Below are 27,169 nucleotides of genomic sequence, written 5' to 3' on the forward strand. Positions count from 1 at the left end.
AATTAAGTAACTGCCCTTCAATCTATGTAACTTTTTTTCTGAAACCTAAATTCAATAAAGGGACCACAAAATTTATCTTAGAAAACATGGTGTAAAATAATGCATATTTTCAGAGCTAGCTGTCATTTTAGCCAATGATATAAGAATTAAGAGGAAAAAAATGAAAGATTTAAATTGTGATCAGACTGAAGAAATGAAATAAAGATAGCAGGACAAAACACAATTAAGAGTTATCAGTCTTTTAGAAATAATTCTTTAAGAGCAACAATGTTATAAGGCTTAATATGAAAATCAAATGTTTAATTTAAGAAAAATATCACAGCAATTAAAATCAGTAGGAGTCCTGTGCCAGTATAAATGTGTCATCTTGAATAATAATATTTCTTTCTCTGTTAGGGGGTATCAAGGTTAACAGAGTAGAAAGTTAATGAGAATTCCATGCTGTATTCAACCTCTGGCCACCCCAGCATTTTGCTCACCGGAATTTACAAAGCACCCAACGGCAAACATTATTAGTAAAACATGATTTGCATTAGCGCAAAAGCAAGCAAGAAACAGAACAGCAAAGGCAAAGAGTAATTCAGCATAGAAAAGCGAGAGGCTTACCGATAACATAGGCTAGCAACAGTGCCAGGGTGACTGTAATGGCAGTGGCACTCAGGGCAGTGCACTTCCAGTTGCAACACCTGTAAGGTTTGTTAAAAGTGAAGGCAGGTCTAGAAAAGGTACTTCTAGGAAGAGGCCTAGGAGGTGGAGAGTAAACAGTGTTGGATGTTAAAGGATAGTTCTGACTGGCTGCGCTGAAGATAGCTGAAGACCCAGATCCGTGTTTAAATAGGAAATGCCTACAAAAAGAAGACAAAGAACCGTGCTGTAAAAACCACACTGTGATTTAAGAAGCAAAAGGAACTATATAAGCACTGTATGATAAATACTGCATATATCCACAGAAAATATTAGCGACAGGAGAGCGTGTATTTGAATGCCCTTTGTACGGGAAGATTTTCAACCACACAGCAAGATTTCCAGCAAATTTTTAGTGAAACAATATCATGTAGATGAATTCTAAACTATTCTCCCAGCAGTTCAGACTAATGCTGTGGAAAGATTATTTCTCAGTACAGTATCTCGGGGTCCTCCACGGCGAGCAGCCCCTGTGTGCCTTGTTACACGGGCCTATCTGAGACATGGGAATTGTTGCCAGCAGTACCAACTCCATCCGCAAGCACACAACGGGGTTTATCTCCCCAAGAGTATAAAAACCATGCAGAATCCTCTGCCCTTCTGAATATTTACTTTAACTATGGGATTCTCTGCAGAATATAGGAAATAACAAAAAAGGAAAAGAAACCAAGAAAAAAAGAGAAAAAAAGAAAAAAAAAAAAAAGAAAATAAAAGAAAAAGAAACAAAGAAAAAAGAGAGAAAAGTGACTACTTAGTGGAAAATCTACAAGCATAATTCATTTTGAAGGACTGTAGTCACTACATAGGTAAGCACAATTTCTTTAGCATTCTTAATTGAGCTATTTTGAGAGCAGTTTTTCTTCAAATGCTTTTGCCTACTGTGGTGATTCTCAAACACACTATGAAAGAATTAATTTGGAGACCTATTTCAGTGTGCTTTGGAGGACTGATTGCTTTCAAGAAAAAATAGCAAGGAGGTACATTAGCAGAAAAAAATAAGGTACAGAAATGTGCCTTGCAGAGTGAGCTCTGATACAGAAATATAGAGTAGTTGTCTATAGGAAGATGCATGCTTTTCAAGACTGGCAAGTGCTCTCCTAGAGAATTTGGGAAAAGATATTTAATTTTAAGGAGTAATTTCCTGTGCTATGTGCCCAGAAATTGTGGCAAGAAAGAACGCATTCAATGCCGACCATACCAACCACATATTCTTTTGGAAACACTAACTTTCTTCAGAGACCTTCTTTCCTTTGTTTTATGTAAGTAAGCAACCTTCTTGAGTGCTCTCTTTTCTGACAGGTACACATCTAAATCTCATGCCATAGCATGCACCCAAAGAAGTTTAGAGCAGTCCTCTGTCTCAAGCCACTTGATGCGAGCTGAGAAAGCAAGTGAAGGGGCACTGATACTATACAGCTTGCAAGAACAAGGACCACATTGGCCACAGAGCTTCCACTAGAGTATTGTTATAGCCTGAATCTCTGTGGCCTTTCTGTTGAGCATTCTGACTCAGAAAGGCAGTTCCTAGAGAAGAGCATTCAACTCTCCCGAGCTTGCCAGCTCTTTGTTTTGGGAGCCAGACACTGATGGGAAACAACGACGCACTTGCAGTTCAGGTGCTTTGAATTGTGCCCTGTTCGTACAAACTCCCAACTGAGTAAGAGCATCAGTGACTGTTGTTGCTGTTGGTTCCCATATAACCCATTTCCCTGTTCTTACACCAGCTGAGCACGGGGCAAATGCTCTGCGGACCCCAGGCAAGCACTACTATGCTACTTGTGCTGGGGGAGCAAGTTGTCCTCAGTTGTTTCTGCCACAATTGAAGTAGGATCTTGCATTTAGAATCATGTGGCACTACAATGCCTGCAAGTCAAAAGTCACAGACACACTTCACAGCTGAAGTTAACTGGCCAATGTTGACATGGTCCAGAATCTTCCCAATAGCCAGCGTACCTTGACACCTTCAGCAAGGTACAAGACACGTTTTTGAATACATATATGGATCAATCAATCCACGCTGGCAGAATTTCTTTGATGAATTCACAGTGGGATGCCCACAGGATCAAACACTCCAGAGTATGAAACATGATTATACTGTGACATTTGACTTTAAGAATATTGTAAATACATGTTACTGAAAAGGTAATTCCTAAAATGGTGTAATGAGCATGATATTATGTATTTCCATTATAAGATTTTAAAAGAAAGGTTACAGTTCTTAAAATGCCAGATTATAGAAAATAAAAAGGTATCACAGTGCAGTTTTATCTTTCAAAGGCCTTTATTCAGGCAGTTACATAAAAAAAAGAAGGTAAATGAGAATACTGGTTAGCTTGTGTTACAAATTACAGTGCCTACATATCAGATTCTTTTGACGAACCAGAAGAATGACATTTTTGCATTGCTTATGTTGAGTACTAGTAATTCCCACTTCATACTTACTACCCAAACACTCAGAAAAAAAACAGCATCTTGGCACTATATTAGAAAACACATTCTAGTTTTCTTTCCCATTCACTTTCACAGCTATAGAAATATATATCATATAGCTGGCAGTGCTCTGAACGTGGTCATGCTACCTGTAACTATTTTTGTTCAAAAATCCTAAACTCAAATATAGTAAAATAATAAATTCCAATGAAGTAGCATAACTGTCTACATGACTATACAATGCTGCTTCCCTCATACCAGGCCATGAGAATAAAGTTAGTTATTTTGGTTTCAATACTTTGTTGTCACACATGAAGACTTTTGCAAGTACGTGAGGCCTTACTTTTCAGTTGGCGTTTAACAAGAGTCATTTAGACATTTGGTAGGGAATGCAAAATTTCCTACTGATATTCCAGGGAGCAAAAGGAGAATCACCATATAAAATAAGAAAGGCAGTATTATATATAAGCATATACATAAAGCACATACATACACAGACACACAAATAAAAAAGGTTAATAGTTCTTTAATTGCTTTATGTTTTCAAGACATAATGACAAAACACTACTTATTTGATAATTTTTCATTTAAATTTTTTTGAAATTACATCAAAATGGTCTGATATTGGCAGTATTGATTGTCCTTTATGGTGCATAGCTCAAAGATATCAGTAAAGGGAAGGAAATGCTGAACTGAAAGTTATTATTAAGGTTCTAATAGCCTTGCAATCAATAGCCAGGAATAATTTCATTCTCTTGCACATGGTTTTATAAATGTGGCTTCATAGCCTGTTGGTAAAATGCTAGTGTGCAGAGAGCTTTCTTTATTAGCAGAAGAGTGCAGAGAAGCTGGATTCAGCTCACACCCTCCTAGATAGATGAGTCCATTCACACAGAGGAGAATTTACATAGCTCTAACGTCTTGTAATAAAACCGAGATTCTGAGGCAATGCTACACTGAAACTGAGCTAGCGGCGAAATAATGTTGAGAAAACATTAAAAATCACAATTGTTTATGCCTTCCATTTTTGGGAGAGTATATCGAGTACCCAAAGACATTTCTATAGAATTTGAAAAACACTGGTGGCACAAAGACAAATTTCCAAAGCCAGCCTGTGACTATGTTCTCATAAACTCAAATGACTCCTCATCTGTCTGAGCACACCACTGTTCCCAAAGGACATTAGGACACGCTAAACTGTTGCTATCAATTCTATGAAATCAGGTGCTCTCTCGAAAGAGCAAAATAATAAAAATTGCAGTTCAAAAGTTTAGTTGTGACTGCATCCTGGTGTGTGCTTTAATATTCAATCTAAGAGAGAAGCTAAGGCTTTTTTTTTTTTGTGTAAACTGAGAACACAAGAAAAATCAGAGAATTTATAAGAAAGATTGATAAGACCACTCATTCGAAGTAGGGAAGTTATAAATGTTTACAAAAACATCAAAAACATCCATAAAGAAGATGATAATCTCTTAAAAAAAGAAATACAGGACATAATCTGTAAGGCATTTACTTGTGAAATAAAAGTCTCTTAGTATTATTACACTGATAATTCCAATACATCAATAAATATTAAAGGCTGAGTAATGATTTCACATATGAAAGAGGCAGTTGGAAAACATTCCCTGTTTCTTAAGGTAACCATGTCTCTTTGCCTATCTGTCCATTTGTTCATCTCTACAAATGTAAAATTTTTGAACTTTGAATTCTCTCAAGCAAAGATGACGGTAAGAAAAAGATCCTCTCAGATTTATAAAAATTGGGGGCGGGAGGGTAGGAACAAAACCGTCACCCCCCAAAAAAACCCCAACAAAACCAGCAAAAGCCCCAGTAAGCTCCTGTTTCTAAACTCAGCTCTAACCCCCTCTGTCCAGCCACCCAGCACCGCACACGGTGGCTAATGAAGCTGAATACGTACTGGCTGATCGATAGCTTGGTCTAAACCTGCTACACTGAAATGCCCAAAAAAGAGACAAGGACCGAGGGAAGGGACTTATTGGGGAGTTCAGGTGACAGAAAGCATGAAATTAGACCTCTCAGTCCTGCTGATCACAGAACAGCTTGCTTTCTGTAAAGAAGCAGTGTCACGTGGCACATCCAAGTGCTCTTGTTCAACCTTAAGAGGAATAGCACATCGCTCCAAGAGTGTCGTTCATAGAAATGATGAATTCTCAACTAGGAGAAGGTTAGAGAACAGGAGTTCATTTCTTTCTTTACATCATTCTCTATGAGGACGTTTTGTTATGTACTTTTGGTTTCTTATCTGGAATGGTAGTTTAAGTCTTATAAAAGCTACACACGAAGAAACATCCCAACTGAATTCATGTGGCGGTAACGTAACACTATTACAGAAACTCGATTAACCCCACACAGAATTCCTTAATTAAATTCTGAGAAAATATTTTGATTTCCCAGTACTGGAGTAATCTCCCTCAACTTTTCAAGGGCTTAATATCACTTCCTTAAATCCTGTGCATTTACCCTGTGCCTTGTGCCTGTAGGCCTAGAAGTCCACCTTCATTTGTACCTATAACATGTTTTCCTTCCATTTGCATTAAAAACTACTGATTTGTAAGAGGAAAAAAAAAAAGAACAAAAGCAGATTTGAAAGTGAACTGCCAGGTGACTTAGTAGAAACACACATTTTTCTATACCCTTGGCCAAAAGAATGAGTCTGCATTTCTCCTGGAGAAACCAAGTAAGAACATATTTGTACTTGTATGTGTTTCATAGTCAAGAAATAGTTACCTAAAGCATTACAGATTGCTGCGTAGCTATGTGCTAGGAAAACTAAGAAGTCTTTAGTTTAATCATTTAAATTTTTCAATTACTTTTCAACGAAATTTGATTACTGCATATAATATATATAACTATATATCTATACCAATGTTTATGTAGGCAATTGAATTCTTATAGATGTCAACAGAAGTACAAAGGGAATTTTTAAGAGGCATAGTAACTGAAACACAAGAAGGACTCTGATTTTTGGCATAACCAGAGAATATACAAAGACGGTGGCCAAAAGGGATTTGGAACTGATTCAATTGCCCAGATACTTTGGCAAACATCAACCACAAGCTCATTGCTGCCTGACCCTTTTAAGTCACTTAATATTTCCTGTGACTGTGGGAAGAAGCAGAAATTTGCTTTCCTGATTTTCTATCCATCCTATGCTGTACCCAAAGTGGGAGGGGATAATAATCAGAATATGGACCTCTGTCCAAATCTTGCATATGGTACTCAGTAAACTACATAGTATAAAAACAAGACAGGTATTCTAAGGTAAGTATATCTTATAAATCTTGCATATGGTACTCAGTAAACTACATAGTATAAAAACAAGACAGGTATTCTAAGGTAAGTATATCGTATAAAAACAAGACACCTACTTGACAACAAAGATATATGCACTATACTCTCATCTTGAAAACCAACCCAGGAAAAATGTATGGGAATATACGACATGACTTATAGACAGAATCTGATCTTATCTGCCTTATTTTATCTTTTTCTGTATATGAATTGTAGGAACAAGAATGCTCATGGGTGAAAGAAGAGGGAAACGACCATGAAAACTATTTATCTAATTTATTTTATCATTCTATTTTTATATGTATAATTGAAATAAATTTGAAACCCCCTAGAGACTTGTCTTTGGGAATAGAGTTGCTTTGTTAAAATTTCCTCTTTGAGCTGGACTTGCCTTTTGAATCATTCACATAGAATTGCTTCCTTTTATTCACTCATGTTTATTTTACATCATGTTTGAAAATTTAGCCCTGTGACCCTGGATGGGAAAGGATGTAAAAAGAATCCGTATCCTTTACTTTTCACTTCAGTACAGAACAACAAGTGACATGATGCTGACTCACTTGTCTGTTGTTGCTATAGGCAAGCTAAGCCTGTTAACCAGGTGACTCAACTTTCAAGTCTCTGGCAGAAAACTGGGACAATAATTATATAAATATAGGACAGCACCAAAATCAATCAAGAACAGTTTCTAAAATGGAACAGTTGTCCAAAATACAATTGTCTTATGGTTTCATTGGCTATTTAGTAAAAAAAAAAAAAAGATAAACCAAAAGCTTCCACAGTGGGAACATAAATTACTCTTGTATAGATCAGTATGGGCTTTATTATTATGATACATGGTGACTTTGCTACATTAATCCAGTAGTTTTCAAAAGTTATTTTCTGTGGCTTAGGACTTTCCTTTAGCACAACAATTCAACAACAGCTCAGTAAAACTGATCAATGCACATGGAGTGGGGTAAGGAAGGAATAAGGGAACTCATGGTTAGCTCTATTTTTTTCAATAATTTTTAACTTTTTCACCCGGAAAATGAGAACATCAGTACTTACAATAATATTTACAAAGGTTATATACAGAATAGTATGTAATATTCACAGAGTGCTTTGAAACTGTGAATCTAGGATAATAATACCAATACTTTAATTCTGTTGCTTACATGCTGTAATTAGAAGCATGACTTAAAATAAAGAAAGGAATGAGATAACTAAAGTAGAAGTAGTTGCTGTACAGTTCTCTTTGCCATGAACTTCCTCCTGTGGGTATTCATGCGTATTCTAACTGACTTTTGCTCCTAGCATTTGAGTCTATGTCCAAATACTTATGCTCACATGCATATGATCTAAAGCCAAGCTGTACAACTACTCTGATAAATAACAGAAATTTTACTTGACAAGAGGTGGACCACATTACCTATGTAAATACTATCTCCTCTTCCAATACAGATTTCCTAGAAGTAGCTATCCAGGAGATGGATACACATTTCCAGGCAATAACATTATACATACATATGTGTTTTTCTTTCAAATGAAAAGATAGTATCTTTTGCATATCTCTTACCCTTTCTGCTACACATAGTCTCTGTTTTCCAAATCAGCCTAGGCTCTTTATATTAACCTGTAATTATCTTTATCTGCTGAAATTTACATTCAGTCTGTTTCTGGTTTTGAAAATGAAAACACTGTGTTTCATAGAAAGTTAACAGGCTTCTACTTTATTGGTGGCCATAAAATAACAATGTATCTTTACTTTTATTTATAATTTTATATATTATTCCATTATTCAAAATAATGAGCAAAGAGTATCTGCAGCATGATTGTTCAAGTTACCATATCAATTCTGCAAAAAAAAAATACCCGTTACACATACATATACTATCCCACTGTTCCAGTGAAAGCCGAGCCAGAGCTCTTCCCAAAGAAAAAATACAGCGGGGTATATGAACAATTTAAATTGCCTTATTGTCCTTACTGACTGGATCTCAAATTATTCAAAAGACCCTCAAGTGCCATTACTGTTAACATGAAAATTGTACTTCGTTGTAGCTAAAAAATGTTTGTATTTTTATTTCCGTAAATGATGCTTTCATTCTCGCATTATTAAATTTAGGGTCATATTTACAGCTTTTATGTTAAGTTCGTGGTCATATTTACAGTTTTCAATTTGTCTTTTACAATTCAGAATTTTGAAATATTTTTAGGATCTTTTCTTATGTGCTGTGAAAACACATGGGACTTGGACTGAATTTAAAAACTTTGCTATGTGTCTGTTTTTAATACAGTCAGCCTCTCTATAGATTAGATTTATTGTTTAATTAGGTAGAAAATGAAAAAACACAAGTGAAATATCAGAACAGCAAATACTGACCAACAAGATTTGAAAGAAAGATCATAAACAAAGCCCTCCCCTGCATTTATTCTTGGGATAAAAACAAGTCCAGTTATTTAACTCAGGAGTCAGCTCTATTCGCAAACAAGTTCCTAATGAATTGCATTGCTCAAATAGTAATTGTCTCCCTGCTTGGTGGTGTATGATCATCAACACCTGTGTGCCTTGGGAGCTGTAAAAGCCATTCTGTTTGCTATGGAAACGTTGAACTGGGAAAAAGGAAGGCACAAAAGTGCTTTCTGTGTCTCTGCACTGGAGGCAAGATTCACAAGATGCTCAAATGAAGAGACCAAGGAGAGAGAATAAACCTTCCAAGAGCTCACACTGAACCACTTGAGTGTGTATTTATATATGCATTTTTCTTTAATTATTTCCGCTTTTAGCACTACTCCAGCTTAAACAGAAAGTGAGTATGTACATGTTTCTGTGATTGAGAGGCTATCAATGTACTTTTTGAAGAGCACAAATAATTATGAGCCTGAATAAAAAAGAACAAAGGAAAACCATAGTACAGAATTACTCTCTTGATACGTGATCACTGTCAAGATCTCTCCTATAAAAAACAGAATTAAAACTAAGATGATATTTTTAGGAAAACAGAAATCCAGATAGTCTTAAAAATGCACCTTAAATAGCTATATAATACAGAAAGGAATGACTCCATCAATACAATGAGCTGAATAAACTTCTTAAGCGCCAAAACTCTCAAAGTCTGTAAGTGTTTAGAGCCATAATCAAACTTTAGGGCTCTGAAATATTGCTGAATAGTAACTAAAAATCATAACTGCCTTGAACCCCAAATACTTTTCTTATTGTTCTAGTACTTCAAAGTTTTATATAAATTAATGATAATTGAATCTCAGGTTCATGGTCTGGTACTTCACTGTCCCCTTAGAGGAGCTATTACCATGGTGATAAGATTACTTAAATTAAGCTGTCTTTTTCCACAGCACTTGGCTCATTGCCAGCGCGGTGAAGGGAGATTTCAGTCCATTCAGCACAGCATTAACCTTACTGCCAACACTGCTAAATGGGTTAGAGGAACTAGAAAGAAATTTATCTAAAAAAGGAAGGAACAAGCAAATATGTAAAATACTGAAGCACTTAACAGGACTAAAAAAACCTACTTTGAAACAAAATCAAAATTAGGTAAATTCTGATATTTATACAGAAAATTTAAAAATTCTAATGCTTAGGTAATCTAAATGCAAAACTTTGCTCAAAATAAGCATGTCCAATGGTCTATCCATGAGGGAACTGTAACAGGCTAATGGGAAGATCAGAAATAATGACAGGTAAAAATCCCTATTTAACATCTAGGTTTTTCTTATTTGGGAATTTGACTGGTGGGAAAATAAATAGCAAATGCCAGGGGGAAAAAAAAAAAAAAGAAAAACAAAAAAAAGCAAGTAACGAAAACAAATACTGAGTCAACTAACAGGGCATGGAGAAAATGAAAAACACTCCTTTGAATTGTCAGGGTTTAATGCATACTCCATAAAAAGTAGTAAGCTGTGTTCAGATAGGGCTGTCAGAGATAATGACAATGTATTACACTGTAAATCATAAGATTTGAAACATTAGAGCAAACTATCTATGAAACCTGAAAAAACAATTATCTTAGTGGAAAGGAAGGGAATGGGCAATAGGTTGCAAGTACTTTATTCTGGGGGAGAAGAAAAAAAATCAATTTATGTAAGAGCCCAATAACATTATCCTAAAAAAGACAATCAATGTTTCCTGTGTTTTTATGTCATTTGAGAGATCCTTGCAGTCTTTTTCTGGCAACACTTACAAATTATTTTTCTGCTTGACAATGAAATTACTGCATGTTCATAAGTCATTTTAATAATGAATATGTTTTTTTTCAAAACCGCGTGTGCATGCATACAGATAGAGCCTGCATTTGCATTTACAGGCTTGTGTGAACTTGAACAAGTAATTTCGCCTTTCCAAAACAGTGTTCTCACTCAACAGTTGGGCTAGTAAACGGGGTCCTGACAAAACTGTTTTGTGGAATAGTCTATGCATATAACACCTCCAGACAAAGCACAACCCCACATTTCTGATTTGCCCTTTTATATAAAAATATAACAAATTTTTACTCTACAAAAATACTTGCTGAACGCATGCCTCAGTATATGTCTCTGCTGCAGACCTTTGAGATCTAATCCAGGGTTTCAAATTCTAATTACATAAGAATACATGTTCAATCAGCATATTGCAAACATTTTCAGAATTACAGAATTTTCTTTTACATAAATAGGACATATTATCATTATGAGCAGACTCATAAATTTGCTTCGTTTCTGACTGTCCAGAGTGAATAGGATTTAGTCACACAATTAGTTCTAGGAAATCTTTTCCTGTCTAAAAATTCTCTAATATTATATGGCTATAGATAAACCATGCAAACACGTGTGCTCTTTAGGGATTAACAGGAAATACAGTTGGAAGAAAAGCTGAACATGTGCATTCTGATTTTTGCCTAGTTATTACAGTAGGGAATACATTACTAAGTCTTCTTTTTGATTGCAAATGTTCCAAATTAAAAAAAATAAAAATCTGCTTAGACATATTAGGTATGTACGTATTAGGTAGATTTGGCACTATTAAAGTTTTAGCACTGAAATACAGCTGCCATTGACATGTTTCTCTTTATTTTTTAGGATTATTTTTAACCGGCAGCTAAACATTAATGGAGAAGGAAAGCAAGAGAATCCAAATATTAGGCCAAAGTATCTGTTCAATTCTAGCTGAATCATTCCCTGTTAAAGGAAGAGAAAACAAGCTGCAAGCCCTTCTTTTTCTCTGAGGCTGTGTTGTGTACTACAGACTTCTGGGAAGTGGTGATCACAAATGTTTTTTATGACAATGTTCCCCTGCTATATCACTTGTCTGCACATAAACTGCAGATACACCTTGGCAAACACCCTCACAGATTCTACTTTCAGATTATATCGCCCTTCAGCCAGCTTCTCGAGAGGCTGCAGGAGCTACCAGAGGGTGCATGAAATCAGCTGAAACAACCACTGAAGGGCAGGAATGTGGAAAATTCCCAGACTTTGCGAATCATTAACGTGTAGCCCACAGTGTATTTCCCAATCTGAATTGCTATTCCACTGCACAGCCCTTTTGTCAGTAAACTATTATTGTAATTATTGTTATAACTACATATCTATTTGTCCTTTATGAAAAGTTTCAAATTTGCAAAAATAGGAAGAAAGCAGAAGAATTAAATTGAACTCAAGAGATTTAAAATTGTAAAGTATTTTCCGCTATGAAGTCTGATGAGAATATACTGAACAGGGAAGCAGGAAAGGCTAAACAAGATCTACCTAACTGTTAATTGAAGAGAACCAAAAGGTACTTAATGGGTACAGAACCCCCAGGGATCAGCCCTTCTTTACAGCAGAAGGTATAGATATATAAGCTTGTTACACAAGAAATCACAGAGGTTTATCTTTATAAAAAATGTGTAAACAGGAGCTTCTAGCTCTAGAAGGACTAGCTGAACTAAAATTTTGTTTATGTTTGCTTTTGGAGAAAAGTTTCCATTTCTCTTGATTCTTTTTGTGATTTGTCCTTAAGGCAAATAAGAAAAGTTTTATTTCACAATGAATCAGCTTATTCTTCAATCCCAACTTAACAGCCTTTCAGAGAAGAAAAGCTTAATTTGACACTTCTGATTAGCAGCAGTTAAGTGTTTAAAGATGTATAGAAAAATTAAGTTTTGTAGCAAAATGAAAAAATAAATTAAAAAAAAAACCTTATAGAATAATAAAATTTAGATTTCAGTGACAAGTTGTGTATTAAAAAGAAAACATTTCCATGCATAATACCTTGTATTCTCTATATCAGACTAGTTGGATGTCAGACATTAATCTGTTTCACCAAACACAACTTTCACAGAGAGTCATGCACTTCACACGTTTTAAAATGCCAAAACCCAAAGGAAACCCTAGTCAAAACTTGGTGCTCTGTTGACAATGAAGAGGAAGAAGGTTGTAGAAAATCAAGAGCTTGTTTTAAGCATCAAGTCAGCTGTAGCTGAAAGCCATCAAATTAACTAATACTTACCAAGAACCAAAAAAGCTTATTAAAGCCAAAACAAGAGAGGAAACTGTGCATTTACCTCAGTGGCAGAACTCTGGTTACTGAAACACAGGTTTGCTGAATACAGAATGTATCTGTTTTCAATCATTTTTCAGAGGAGGTTACTTGTGTAAATTGTGGATGATCCTGAAGTTGAACCCTGCCTTCCTCAGCTGCTGCAGGTAAGGCTTTTCGTGCTCAATACCTGTCTTGGGCCTGTATCCTTTCTCCATTACCAAATGATCAAATTATATTCTTTGTGTATATATAAAATAAATTGTTTAAACATGCATTGAGGAAAATATTAAATTAGCATTATTTCCTGTCTTATCCAAAGGAAAGCTACTGACTGACTCCAGAAGTGCCAGAGTAAACAAAACTTCTACCTGTTGTTTATAAATGGGCCTGGGGGAATGTGGGGGGGTGAGACAAGCACACAACCACAAACCCTGCCTGCACAGAATTCTAAAATACCTATGTAATCTCCACACCTTAAGGAAACATCTTCCAAAACGTTGCAAAACACGTGCTTTTATGTGCGCTAGTGATCTAGAAGCACCAAGTAAATAAGGCCTCACACGGCTGCAGGACGTGGCCTCAAATCAAAATGCATTGGCATGTCCTGAATGACAAGCTTGTAACTCCCCATCATCACTTCATGTCAATGTCAGGCCACCACCCCATTTTTTATCATTTTTTTGTTTTGTTTTTTTTTTTTAAACATTTGAGGTACGTAGCGTGCAACAGGTTGGTCTGTACCTGGTTTCCAGTGGTATGTTGCTGTTCAAGACCCAGCTGTTATGGAGATGCACTGAATCTTGCGTACTGGTGGGGGGAGTCGGGGCAGCCGGGCTGGGCTGGCTGCGGGTGGTCATGGATCTTCTCTGGAGAGAATCCGTTGTTGGAGGTGGTTTTCTGGCGCAGGTGCAGGCGTGCGGTGGTGGAGGCGGCGGCGGGAGGGGTCTGAAGGTGAACTGGTTGTGTGGGCTACCTGGCATATCTGAAACAACAAAGGAAAAGCAAACAAACCCACAAGAGCGTTATTATTTTAAAAAGATCAAGCGAGCACGAGCATGACAGAATATTTATTGGGATTAAAGCATTCTGCTTTATCATGGTGCTAACCCAGTCGCCTGTAAAACGTTGTTGCAACATATGAAATAATTTAAGATATATTACACCACTGAAATGGAGACTATCAGACACACTCCCTCCAGCACTGTAGTTCAGTAGTTCAACATAAAAACCCAACAGACAAAAAGGAAAAAAAAAAAAAAAAAAAGAAGAAATAACATTCACTTAATTTGTCATAGGATTTTTTGGGGAGAAGGGTAAAGAACAAATAAATCAAGTAGACACTGAATTGCAGCACAGACACCAACTGATTTCATGAGGTATAAATCTCATTTAAGAATGTCTGAGAAAGAAATAGACACAGTATAAGAATTAGTCTCGTGCTTCAAATCAAGAGAGAAAATAATTGAATAATTTGTACCGCCTAACAAACACCTTTCATAAAGCAAGGTTAACACATTTCTATGAGTCTGTTACTGCATTTGTTAGATGAAACCTGGGATAAGGCCCTCCTAAAGACTATCTGAAGCACTAACCATCCAGATACGCAGAGAAAAGGTTCTGTGGCAGCTAAAGGCAGACAAGCCGGGAAGGAGCTCACAGCCCCTGGACCAGGCTGTGAAAGAGGAGAGAAAGACGCGTGTGGTGGGTACCCAAGGTCCCACCACTCTGCTGCCACTGCCCTAGATACCCTCAGAGGGGGATGCTGTAGCTGCAGGGGTCCTGCCCTGAGCTATCACTGATGCATGGTTCTAAGGTGGCCCAGCCTGTGCCAGTGAGCTTGAATCCTCCTGCAAAAGACAACAAAGATACAAATATGGTGTAACAGTACTTCGAAGGGGCAATAAAATCTTGTTTTCTCTACTTGCCACAAGAGTCTCTGAAGACTCTCAGTACAGCAAGAAACACAGCTATGGAGAATTGAGGCAAGAAATTCCTTTTAAAAAGAACAATAACAAATCCTTTGCAAAGAAGATGCTGATAAAAATTGCTGCCAGATTGAGTGAACTGAGAAGCTGCTAACCTGAAAGTCTTCCAGCTAATTTACCTCAGCGTACAATGCAGCTCTGTCCCATTTCTATACTCACCCTCACTTTCACTTTTACTTTAGTAGACGTCCAGTTAAATTTGCACAAAAGCAGCTGAAGTGGAGCTCTGATGAACCTGCAAAAATTCCCTGCAAGGAACTGTTGTTGCCATCCATTTACCACACACGCTTTCTTCAAATTATGACATGATGTATCTTCAAGGTGAAAGACGAAAGTGTGCCCCTTCCCTTCTTGGAACAGCTGGTGGAAAAAAAGAGTACTTTTTCCTCTGTGACAGTCACAATCTACCCTAACTGGAGAAACAAGGTTGTTTAGTGCTCCACATAAGCTCTTCTATGCTGTGGTAAGCAAAGCTGTCATGGATTTGGCCCAGGCTTAATCCTTTTAATTTCATTGATCTTTTATCGAGGCAGCATTCTTACAGTTGCATTAAGGTTTACGCTGTAATATTAGTTTGCATATACCAGAAAAGCATTTCTAAGCATATTAGAAAATTGGAGACCTCAGTAAATTAAATCACTGGAGTCAACAGTCCAGAGCTCTGAAATAATCTGCTAAGGCACTTTCATATAATAATTAATCTCAGAAAATCCTGTATCCTGCTATTTTAGAATTGAAAGCTACCCAAATTTTGGACATAATATTTGATGTCCAGCATCCTCAAGCATTTGATCAATGACATACCCTTACTTAGTGGTACCAATCTTAAATCCACTCAACAGAAAATTTACAGGATTGTTATACATCCTATAATTTGCACGACAAGTCATTTTAATGGTTGTGCCACTGTCCTGTTTGAAAATTGCAGATCTTTGCCAGGACATGCAGTTAGACTCTACAAGATACATCAAAAGGTATGCAGTAAATGCTGAGCAGCCAAGATGATGACTGCTTCTCTAGGTAAATGGGGAAAAATGTATCATCTTATATGGCAACACATCTTTAAGTTCCTTTCTTCCCTTTTTATCTGTACTGTCCCTATCCTGTCAATAGCACACAATTATCTGACAAATAGTTGAGTTTGTTCCATGCAATACACTGGTTCTGCTTTGTGAACCATATAGTATTTCTAGTGGGTAGGGTACCTTATATCTCCCAGTGCAATTTATCACAATGTATTAATGCATCAGATTTCCTGGGGGATTCCTTTTTAATTATCACACTTGTCACCCATTCGTCCAGCTACTGGCATCACAGAAAACCTCACTTCAGATTCTGAAGTATTTTTGTGATTTAAAGACAACTCTTCTGCTTCTTCACTTCAGTGAAGCAATGCAAATTAATCATGCTGAGAATCAGCCTGAGTCTCCAATTAGTTTTTACAGACTTTCTAACTTGGCAGTTATTTTTATTTTGCTTGAAACTAAGTTTACATCTCATTACTTTATCTTGATATAAAAAAAAAATCTTGGTTGAGATATCATGTCTAAATATGCATGCTTATTCTTCATGACTCTGAATAAACAGTAGAATCTGTAAAATAACTTAATGCAAAATCATTTAAATACCTAAAAAGTGGTATATCACAAGATAATTTGTCTAAAGCCAAGATTTCAAAACGTATGGGAGTGATATAGAAATTAGATTAGCTAAGAATTTTAATCCTGTTGCTATTGTTCAGCATACATAGCAACTCCTGTTTTTATTTTTAATGGTGGCTAACAATGTTCAGATTTTTAATTTTTTTTTTACATCAAGAAGTCTATGTATGATATGCAAATACATTGTTACTTGTTTTCAATGTATTCATTGACATGGTTGAAGTTTGCATTCATTTAAAAATGTAACTATAAAACATGATTTCAGCTCAAAATTTACATTTACAATAATTTGCTTCAAATCAGATTTTCATCTGAGGAGCATCCAAGCCAGCAGAGGTGCTCTTGGCCCTCACTGTTGGCCTTCTCATCTGCATTTGCATCTAACACTTTTTTTTTTTTTTTTTTTTCAGACAGAAGTCATGTTCAAGAAGTAAAACTGGACCTGTGTTATGGACTCACTGCTTTCTCTCAAATCCTTCACACCCACCCTGAAATATTTGGGGAGAGCAAGGTGTAAGCTTGCATTTATTAACAATTTGCCACACTTGTCATGGGAAGCTCATACATTTTCTACAGCTGGCCCAGTGCTATTACATGAATTGTGTAACACCTTGAAGGGAGACTTGGGTTATGTGATGCCCGAGCAGACAGTAAAATAACACTCGGGTAAAGGTGCTATTAAGCACTTGTGGTAGATATACATTTTTTCTGTAGGGAAAAAATAACCCTTTATTATTTCTTACTCATTTTTTTCTTGTCTTTATCCTTTTTTTTTTTTTTTTTTTTACAGACAGAAGGGACTGTTTAGAAAATGTCTAAATTCTTTTCCCTGTAATTTCATTATTTTTTAAATAGTGCTCTCATTTCAGCAGAACACATCTAGAACTGTGAAGTTTCCTGACATTCTGTGTCTTTGCTGTATATTGGATCTGCTTGCTTTACTCTAACTCGCACACTCCCCACCCACTCCACAAACTCCACCTTAAAACTTTTCTACCCCCATTTTTTTATTTTTAGGGTTTTTGCTTTTATTCCTCAACAACAATGTTGACGTGTTTAACTTTTTAATTTTGAGACAGTTCCTGAACTCCACGCAGTCACTCCAAAAGAGATGCTAGGTATAAACAAGAAAAACTTTCCTTCTAATTCTGCTAGTTTGAAGGACTTCCGCTCCTTTCTTTGAGGTTTGAAGGGAGGAGTTCTGCTTCTGTCCTGAATGCTTCTTCTTCTCTGGTCCTGACTCATTCTTTTGGATGGCTCTTGATCAGTATCGAACACACACTGCTCTGTGGCAAATGTATAATGGAGCTCAGCATCCTACAGTCATGGAGCACAGACATTAACAGCTGCTCAGTTCTATTACTACTGCTTCCTTCTTCAGGAGGTATAATAATTCAAATTTGCCTTTTCCACTAGGCTTCTACTTTTCAGAAAGTGGAAAGTTAATTAATTTTGATGCTTCCCTTACTCTACCATGTTACTGGAGTGCTGTCCTTCTGCTCAAAAGTTATTGGAGCCACAGACGAATGGACAAGAGCAGCGTTATCATAAACTCATTTTCCTTAAGAGTCATAATCCTTAATCATAAACATGTACCTAAATTGCTTTATAGACTGACAAAAAATAAACAAGCAGCTTTATCAACTAGTAAGCACCTGATTAAAAATTAGTTTTGAAAATAAGCAAGGCCTTTGCTTAAGTATTTTTCTGACAGTTTGGAAGTATACTTTGTTTTGGATTCATATAGAATGAAGGGATAATTGAACTGTTTTATCATTTACTGACAAGACAACAATAGCCTGTATCATTACTAAGTGAAGTATATCAGAGAGAATATATTAAAATGTAATGAACCTTAAAAGGTTTGCATACAACCTGTAGTGCTTTTGAGATATTTTAATTTTTTTAATTCCTAAATTCATTATTTATTGGTATGTTTGGATTTGTTTTATTTTTAACCAGACATGTCTCAGCTGAGTATGAATTAGCTTGCAATCTGTTATTTAACGAACAAAATAACAACATATGTTCAGAGAGCTTGCTTCAGTTTATTTAAAAGTTCTACAGCTATACTACTGCCCAGTTACAAAACAATCTGTATTTTTTTCTCAAGCAGAGATGAAGGAGCAAAACGCTATTTATTCAAACAGAGCCTTGGAACAGGTACATCTGCATCATGCAGGGGAGATGTGCCTGACACCATCTAACAGAAGGTAAGGATTATGCCCAGAGCACGGTGCCCAACTTAAATAAATGGGCACTGAAGAACTGGGAAAGATTCCGTGCAGGGAAAACAGAGAATCTGAAAGCTTAAGACTAGAGCTAAAAAGCATGGAATAAAAATTCTCAATTTTACAATGAGATTTATGCTCTGGGTCAAAGGAAACAAACTAAGAATTAAATGTCCCATTGCAGAGTGCTGTCTCTGCTACCTGTTAATATACTTACTGATGTTTTGTAAGTCTTGACACCATTTCCTTCCATTCTACACTGTTCTTTTTCTCTGTATGCACCAAAGACCTTAATATGCTCTTAATTACGTTTTGCTTATCTCGGAATTCCTTTGATTTTTGCTGTCACATATTTTGAGAAAAGGTGAATATGAAAACCTATTGTTTATGAAATTGCTCTATTGATACATAAATTTATGTTATTTCCATAACTCACTCCACACTTGCTCCTTCTGATGTAGTTCAACATTTAGTTGGCCCACCTTACTTGCAAAATCCTTTGCTTCATGAAATTTGTCAGAACACTAGGATATGTAAGTGTCTAACCAGTACCTTTAATACCAATTTAGGTTTAGATTATTGTTTTGCTGTGTATAATTTTTTCTCAGCCTTACTACACAGTAAATCTTTCAGAATATAAAATATCAACCATCTCTAGAGAATTCCACAAACCATATGGTTTTATGCAAAATAAAGTTTATAACGTAATGAAAGCTTATAAACTAAAGGTCATATGGACTCAAAGTTTACATACTAAGTAAAAGAGATTTAGACACCTCCAGAGACCAATATTACTTCCCACCACAGTCTACTGACTCATGCCCATGGTGCTTTGAGCTTGTCCCTGCAGCAGCAAATTTTCCTTGGTGAGCAGGTTGGGATGGCGCAGAAGAGACTGAGGGAGGGAGGGACTAATTAAGCGTTGGGGATCATCAAGGGGCTCTATTTATCACTACAGGTGTGCCCTCAAATAGCCAAGTATATAATTTCATACCGTACTGCCAATCTAAGAATAGCATGAATCCTACATGTCACTATTTAGGCTGTTCTGAAAACACAGTACTTCTAAAGAAAAATGAACAGAGATCTTATGCCACGTACTTTGAATGGTATCAATGAGCATAAAATACAGCTGGATTTACGTTATAGTAATGTCAAATATTGATGTCAGTATAATGCTTAAACACTCTGTCCAATATGTTCATATGGGTCCCATTATGTTTCCTTTATGCTCTCAGTATCACATATGTTCAATTTCCTTGAATCCCTTACAATTATACACACACACACACGATAACAGCTTCTAACTCATCATAATTTTTGGATCATTTTAACAAAAAAAAAATGGTATAATAAGAATTGTAATAATTTCCTTACCTTAACAGAAACTTATTTCTCCTTCAGCACTTCCAAGTTTACCCATATTTAAAGATGAAATGTGATGTCAATTCAACATTGTTTCAAAACACAAGTAACATTTACATTCAATGTTGTATGATCCAAATATGCAGGAAAAAAATCTACTCTGCATATAAGCTATAAGGACAGTAAGGACTTATAATGGCTGTGCAGTATTTCCTTTTCTATTTTTACATTAACAGTGAAAACTTGTACTGCAAGACCTGAGTTACCATATTTTGTAAACACTCATAATGGAACTAATTCCAGGAAATTTTACAAAAATATAATAACCCAGTTTTGAACACCTGTCTAAAAAGCAATGATGGTCCCTGTTTAAAACACTGTTGCTTTTACAGAAGTGGGAGTTGGACTAGATGATCTCTATGGTCCCTTCCAACTCTAGAAATTCAGTGAAATTCAGTGAAATGTTTTGTTTCTTTAGTTCTGTTTAATACCATGTCTTGTGAAATAGTGCTAAACAGCTAAAATTCCTTCTGGAGGCTATATTTATTTAGATAGATTTATGCAAGCCTGGGATTTTCCCATTATTTTAGCTTACATTTTTGCTCCATTTCTAACAAATGCTGGATTACTTAAAGTTTACTAAAAAATCTTCACAAGTCAAATAGTATAAATGGACTTTATTACCTGCATATGATATTAAGTATCAACACCTTAAAACTTACACCAATAGAGAGCATAAAGAATTTTCATTAGCAGGACTTCTGCTTTCGCCTTTTTTTTTGTTTTGCCATTACTGTTGCATGTCAGGATGGTAACACTGCTGGCTCTACTTCTGGTAAGACATCAATTTGTAGCATGATAAAAGTGAAAAAAATACTGGAGATCTCATAGTGCTGTTGAGAATAAATCAAGTGTCTCTGAAGTGTCTTTGCAAACAAACTGTATCTTGACTCAGCTGCAGGAAGATGCGGGAGACTTTTTCAGGCAAAAGAACGCAGGTTAGAACTCATTAGAGAAGGAAAGGCAGTGATTTATCACCAGGGAACTATCACATGACCACCCTTTCCAACTTTGCTGATAGGATGCATTTAATAATATTCTGCCTTTCAGGATTCAGAAAATTCTGGCATTTGTTGTCTTTGTACCGTATACTTAACTTGTCAATTTTACTTCTTGAAATAAGATTTACCTACTCTGTTTTTCAGGTGTGCGTGGCGGAGTGTTTCTGCTTTTTCTGATGATAGAAATGTTAATATACTCAAACTAAAAGAAGGACTTGTGGGCCCAAAGCTATCTATATTTTTCTCCAGCTAGATCAGCTGGTGCAATGAAAGACATTACATTCCTGACAAACTTTGCCTCACTGAGAGGCACTTATATCTGTAGACCATTAGAGCTACAACAGCGCTACTCCTCCTTAATTAACTCCATCACTCAGTGTTTTAACTTGGGAGCCTGATTGTTGAAGTAGAATAATTTTGGACATAAACACTGCACTGTAGATGCCACTCTCTGTGCTGTAGTTTGTAACCAGAAATGAGTTTCAGGTTATAACGCTGTGTGCTGTGGATAAGATGCAAGTTTAAAATGTTACCATGCAGAAGAATCTGATGATATAAACACACTGATGCACAATCATATAAAATAAACATTGCCAAAGGGGAGTGAAGAGCTAGAGCTCCTGACATGCTTTTATTCTTCTGAACTGTTGGAATTATAGCTTTGTTCTATAGTACTTCTTCATATAGCTGTTTAATACCAATACATTCTATGTATAAAATTTATGTGAAAACATTATTCCATTTATGTAAAATGCTCACTTTATGTCAGTTAATATAACAAATTTGAAATTAAACTGTCTTACTTGCTCCCTTCTACCTCCTTTGTTGCAGCTGGTACATTCATCAGACTCTCTCAAACACCCATCCAGTTGAGACAGGGCACTTCTTAAATCACTACAGTCTGTTCCAACACAAGACAGGCCTGTTGGGGGTTCAGTCACAGAGGGCAAAGACAAAATGTGAAGGGAGATGAAAAGCAGCACTCCAAATATGATGGAGACTGAGGGAACAACTTAACCAGCTCAGGGTTCCGGTGGTTTGTTTAGCAGATTAAGCAGCTGCTGGTACAATTATCACATAGCATTCAAGGGGTGGAAGCGGAGACTGACAGCTCCCAGCCAGCTTAAAGGTGATATTTCAGGAGAATGCGTAATTCCTGCCATTACTTAAAAGTGGTGGGTTCAGTCCATATCATAAGTTGTAACTTTTCTCAGTGGTAACTCACAGGGGACAGGACAATCACTATCTTAAAACTCTGAACAAAGCAGAAGAGATTGTAGTTTAGAGAGTAAGCCTATCATCCAGGTTTACAAAAGCCAGGCAGTTACAAGTAGCCTGGCAGCAAATTCTGATGACCTTAGAGGTGAACAGATTTTGATTAAAGAGCTGTTTATGATTAGCAAAATAGGTTGCAAGCAGCCACGGCTTCAAAAATTAATGTTTTCCCAGTCATTGATGGGTTTTGGCAGAATGATATATATATTCAAGTTTTGGCCTTTGTGTCATTAAATTCATTAGCTGTGAAGGCTTTCTAGGAGGGATCTCTGGGTAATGGAATTAGCAACTATAAATCATTCTGAAATACACAGTGTATTTAGCCCAGTAACTCCACGGAAATATTATGAATATGGACATATTATGGTTGATAACGTTCCCAGCTTGCCTCTTACCTGGTTCATCCATGTTCCTGTTACTTTGCAACATCTTTAGGAAAAAAGACTGCTTGAGGCCGTGCCCTGTTACAGACCCAAATAATGTAAAACCCTGCAGCATTCAAGTTCACTGCACAGCAATAGCTGAGGTGAAGACTCTTCCATTTTACTGCTTGCCTCCTCAAGGCTGGGACAGTGACACGAGTCCTACCAGTGGAATGAAGTACAGAATCCTGTTCAACTTAAAGTGCAGTCATGAGAGAGATCAGTTTTTTTGATTCAAATTTTTGTCAATATAAAATATTCTGTGGCTCCACTGAAATATGACAGATGAAAAGCCCTAGGTCACAGTTAAACCTGCCAGTTTTTCAGGTCCCAAACTCAAGCCCTGATGAGTATGTTCATGCGCATTCTTGAAATTACCGGGGGCAAGATCCCAAGCATATTCCCTATCCATTTGTACTCAGACAGAGCTAGCATGTTGCTGGCAGCACCGCAAACTTTAACTTTACTTCAAGGTGGAATTGCCTTTCTGGCTTCAAAGATGAATCACAATCCAGCTTCTCTCACCTGGATTGATAAAGGTTTTGCTCAGAACACCTCATTCTCTGCACTCCAGATTATCATGCCAAATCCAGCCATCCAGCAAGTCTCCTGACATTATTTTGCAGAGCATAATTGAAAATACTAGATCCATTTTTACGATCAATAAAGAAGTAGAAGCTTGAAGCTCTTCTGTATCATTCAGTAATTGTCTCTACACCCATGTATTTCCTTCATTTTTAAGACAATCCTTTTAGAAAGATATTAATGAGGGAACAGGAGGAATATAGACTAGTTTCTATATTTGTAATATTCTGAAGAACATGTTTATAGCTTATACAGGAAAATGAAGGTTTCCGTTTTATTCAATAAAACAGCAATCCGTATGATTTTTTTATGGTGGATTTCACCTTGACATTAAATTGCTTGATATGAACATCTTTACATGTATTTCCAGTGACTGTTCTATGAATATAGGGAGTATTAAAACAAACCAATTATTTTACGTGTGGTTATATAGAAACTTGTGGAGGGGAAGAAAAAGCTGTCAGATGTATCCAGATATTAAACATACATAGAGTTTAACTGTGACTCTATGTGCATATTTATCTCAAATTCATCAATTAATACTAATGTAGTATTTTTTTTATAAATAAATACTAAGAAATATTTTTCTAAACAGTAGACTTTGCATCTAGATTTTGTGTAAACACTGTAGCCAGTTAAATAGACTACAGTGTCTGTAAGAGTACTGCATAAAGCCTTAGAGAGGGCTCAACATCACATTCAGCTGGAGGACATAGGGGAGCACAACGCATAGTCATCACACTGAAATACGCTGAACATTACTTTCAATCATAGTATTGACTTTTTGTTAAAGTAGATTTGGGCATTTTATAGAAAAGTTTACTTCTAGACTGTTTCCCTGACTTCCTGGGGAAAAGGTGTAGTGGTGCAGCGATGGTCCAGGGGGACCATAGCCGCGCTGGCATCATTTGGGTGGTATCCTGGTTTTGAGGTGGCTTTGCTCTATGGGAGCAGAGAGGTAGAAGACAACCTTGCTCCAACCCGACTGTTCAGAACAAATATCCCTTGACCTACAAAGTTCAACCAGAATTCACCACTGGGCTCCATCTGATGATAAATCTGCAACCCCTGTACTAGCTCTGTAGGAATGATTTCTGCTGTATATTCTGAGATTGAATTTAAAAGTGATTCTTCTTTCTCTGTAGACTGTATTGGGTTAGCAGAGTTGTACGTTGCTACAATTTTCTGCTAGCTATTTGGGATACCAGAGAGACAACTTTATATAGAAGCTCACTACCAACCAATAAAATTAACAGCTTTTGGTGAAACCGATAATGCTTTTATCTGGGTCTTTTCTCAATGACTGCATATACATTCAAATTTGTATATAAGTTCGGAATATGATGCATTACTCTTTCTCAAGTCAGGAAGAGACTTCATCTTACTGGAGGTTACTTTTAAACACAGTTGGTAAATTGACAAGCAGCCAGTATATATGTGCTTATTACTGTTCAAGAAATACTATTGACAACTTTTTTTTTTTTAAATAAATAATCAAAGTACACATGGCCCCTCCTATGCTATCCTCGGAGTAGTCTGACCCACAAAAAATATGCAATTACTATATGAATTACAGGAGGACATTTTTTTCAACAACCTTACTAGTTTCCTGTTGATCAGGGCAGAGAGCTTGCAGGAAACCAAATTGTTTCCTTCAACTTCACTTATATTCTACTTCACAAACTTTCATTGAAAAATTTTTTAAAGAAGATTAGGACAAATTACAGGTTCAAAACATATACGTCCTTTTGAAGTTTTGCTTTAGAAAAGAATCAATGTTTTAAATGGAGAATTATTTTAAACCATCTTTTAATTCTCTAATTAACAGAGAACTATTGTTTTAAATAAGAGAAACATTTTTTTAAAAAAACAAGCAGCACGGTAACCTTAGCTGTAGGACAGTTAGCATCAATTTATGATATAGCAAGTACATTATATTATTTAAGAAGCAGGTTGCGTGTAATTGTCACCCAGTATAAAAGAAAGCTATTTGTCACTCACCAAATGATTTTACATGCTATCTAAATTACACTAAATTAATTGAAGGATATACCTCAGCATAGAATTAGCTGACTGACTACTTCTGCCTTTTATGCCTAGAGGTAGTTAACAAGTTCCCAAGGCTCACAACTTATTCCCAAAATAAAAGAAATACTTCTATAAAAAAAGATCTATTCCTGCCATTGATATTTGCTAACATTTTATTTAGGAATGTTGACACTTCTCCTATAGTACTGAGCTTGCTGGGAGGAAAGACAATGGTACATGTGTAACTGATGGTTAACAACAAATCGATTATTTTTTCAAGAAACGAAAAACTCCTGTAGGGAAAGACAAACTAACAACACAGAAACAGCTAATGTAATGCCTGAAAATGAACATGACAGCCTGGGCACAAACACACAGTTTTCAAGTCTGTGTCTCTAATGCTTATTTAGGTATTTCCAAGCAAGCATGTGTATTTTCTGAAATACCAAGATACTTCTACCACTCCACTAAACCAGGGGTTGTGGTCCAGTTCCTTAGAACTATTTAGGACTTTTCAGTCTACTCATCATTTTATGACTAGGAGTCCTGCACTCTAAACAACTTTGAAGATCTGAGCAGAGCATCTCTCAAGCACCAATAGGATGACTTCTGATTCAGGTAGTTAACTGTGGGCAGTAAGGTTTGACAGCTTCTCCTGCTGTTCTTGCTCAACTTGCAAAAGTTGCCATTCAAAATTAAAAAGGTTACATGATTTTACAGCATAAATAGGCTATACTTTGTGACTATATCCTCAGTTCACCTCACAACACATTTCTAAGGTGCATTTCACTCAAAGCTTATCTATATACAGTTATTTAAACTCTTTGTAAATAAGACACACGTTTTTGAATATTACTAGAAATTACATCTATAAAATATCGAATAAAACCTTCAAAACAAATGCATAAAGAAGTATCAAGGGAAACATACTTTTTCATATGAATCTAACCAACAAAATATTTTAATGAGTGCACATCTATTAAGAGAATTCTCAGGATACTGTAATTATTATTCATTTTCTAGAATTGTTTCACCATGAAGGTTTATGCTACTATGGGGACTTTAATGTTTATGTTTTGTGACGGCTGCGTTGACTATTAAAAAGCAATTTGGCTGACATTTTAAGTCTTTTGTTGCCAGTTTTAATTGGATTGTTCACCAAGCATCAACTCCCCCGTTAGCTGCAAAAATTACAGGCCAACGTCAGTTTATAGTAATGACTGTTTAATGATTTTATCCTGTCAGTATGCCAGCTTCATACGGATGCATGCATGATTAGTTTCATATCAAGACCTGTAATTAAATAATTGAAACCTAAACAAAAGAGAATAAAAACAGGAACACATCCTTAATAAAGACTTTAAGATTTATCAAGGTACTAATTCCAAATTAAAAAATAATTAATGTTTTGAGGTCAAACAGTGCAAGAGTTTGTGTTAAGGAAAAAGGTTCTCTGCACCTTTTGCTATGGATAAAATTTCCCTTTAAGTGATGCAAAGTTTGAGAGCTCACTGCAGAGAGTTTTTGCTTAGGGCTGTTAAAATTGACTCAAAATTATTCAGAACTCATTATTAGCTATTTTGGTTTGCTTTCCAGACTAGGTAAAGCTGCTTTTATAATAATAATTACAA

The 27,169-nt window shown here is 36.2% G+C and overlaps 1 protein-coding gene across 3 annotated transcripts in view; it reads right to left on the reverse strand.

Moving 5' to 3' along the window:
- Positions 1 to 27,169, reverse strand: part of TENM1 (teneurin transmembrane protein 1) — a 344,428-nt gene that overhangs the window by 150,209 nt on the left and 167,050 nt on the right. For all 3 annotated transcript variants that reach the window (XM_014955291.1, XM_014955289.1, XM_014955290.1), the window contains exons 5-6: positions 13,667 to 13,907; positions 607 to 845 (exon numbers count right to left, since the gene is read on the reverse strand). In XM_014955291.1, the coding sequence (XP_014810777.1) occupies positions 607 to 845; positions 13,667 to 13,907 (480 nt within the window). The remainder of the gene's footprint in view (positions 1 to 606; positions 846 to 13,666; positions 13,908 to 27,169) is intronic.

Source organism: Calidris pugnax, unplaced genomic scaffold (genome assembly GCF_001431845.1).
Source record: "Calidris pugnax isolate Ruff unplaced genomic scaffold, ASM143184v1 scaffold38, whole genome shotgun sequence".
Classification (NCBI taxonomy): Eukaryota; Metazoa; Chordata; class Aves; order Charadriiformes; family Scolopacidae; genus Calidris; species Calidris pugnax.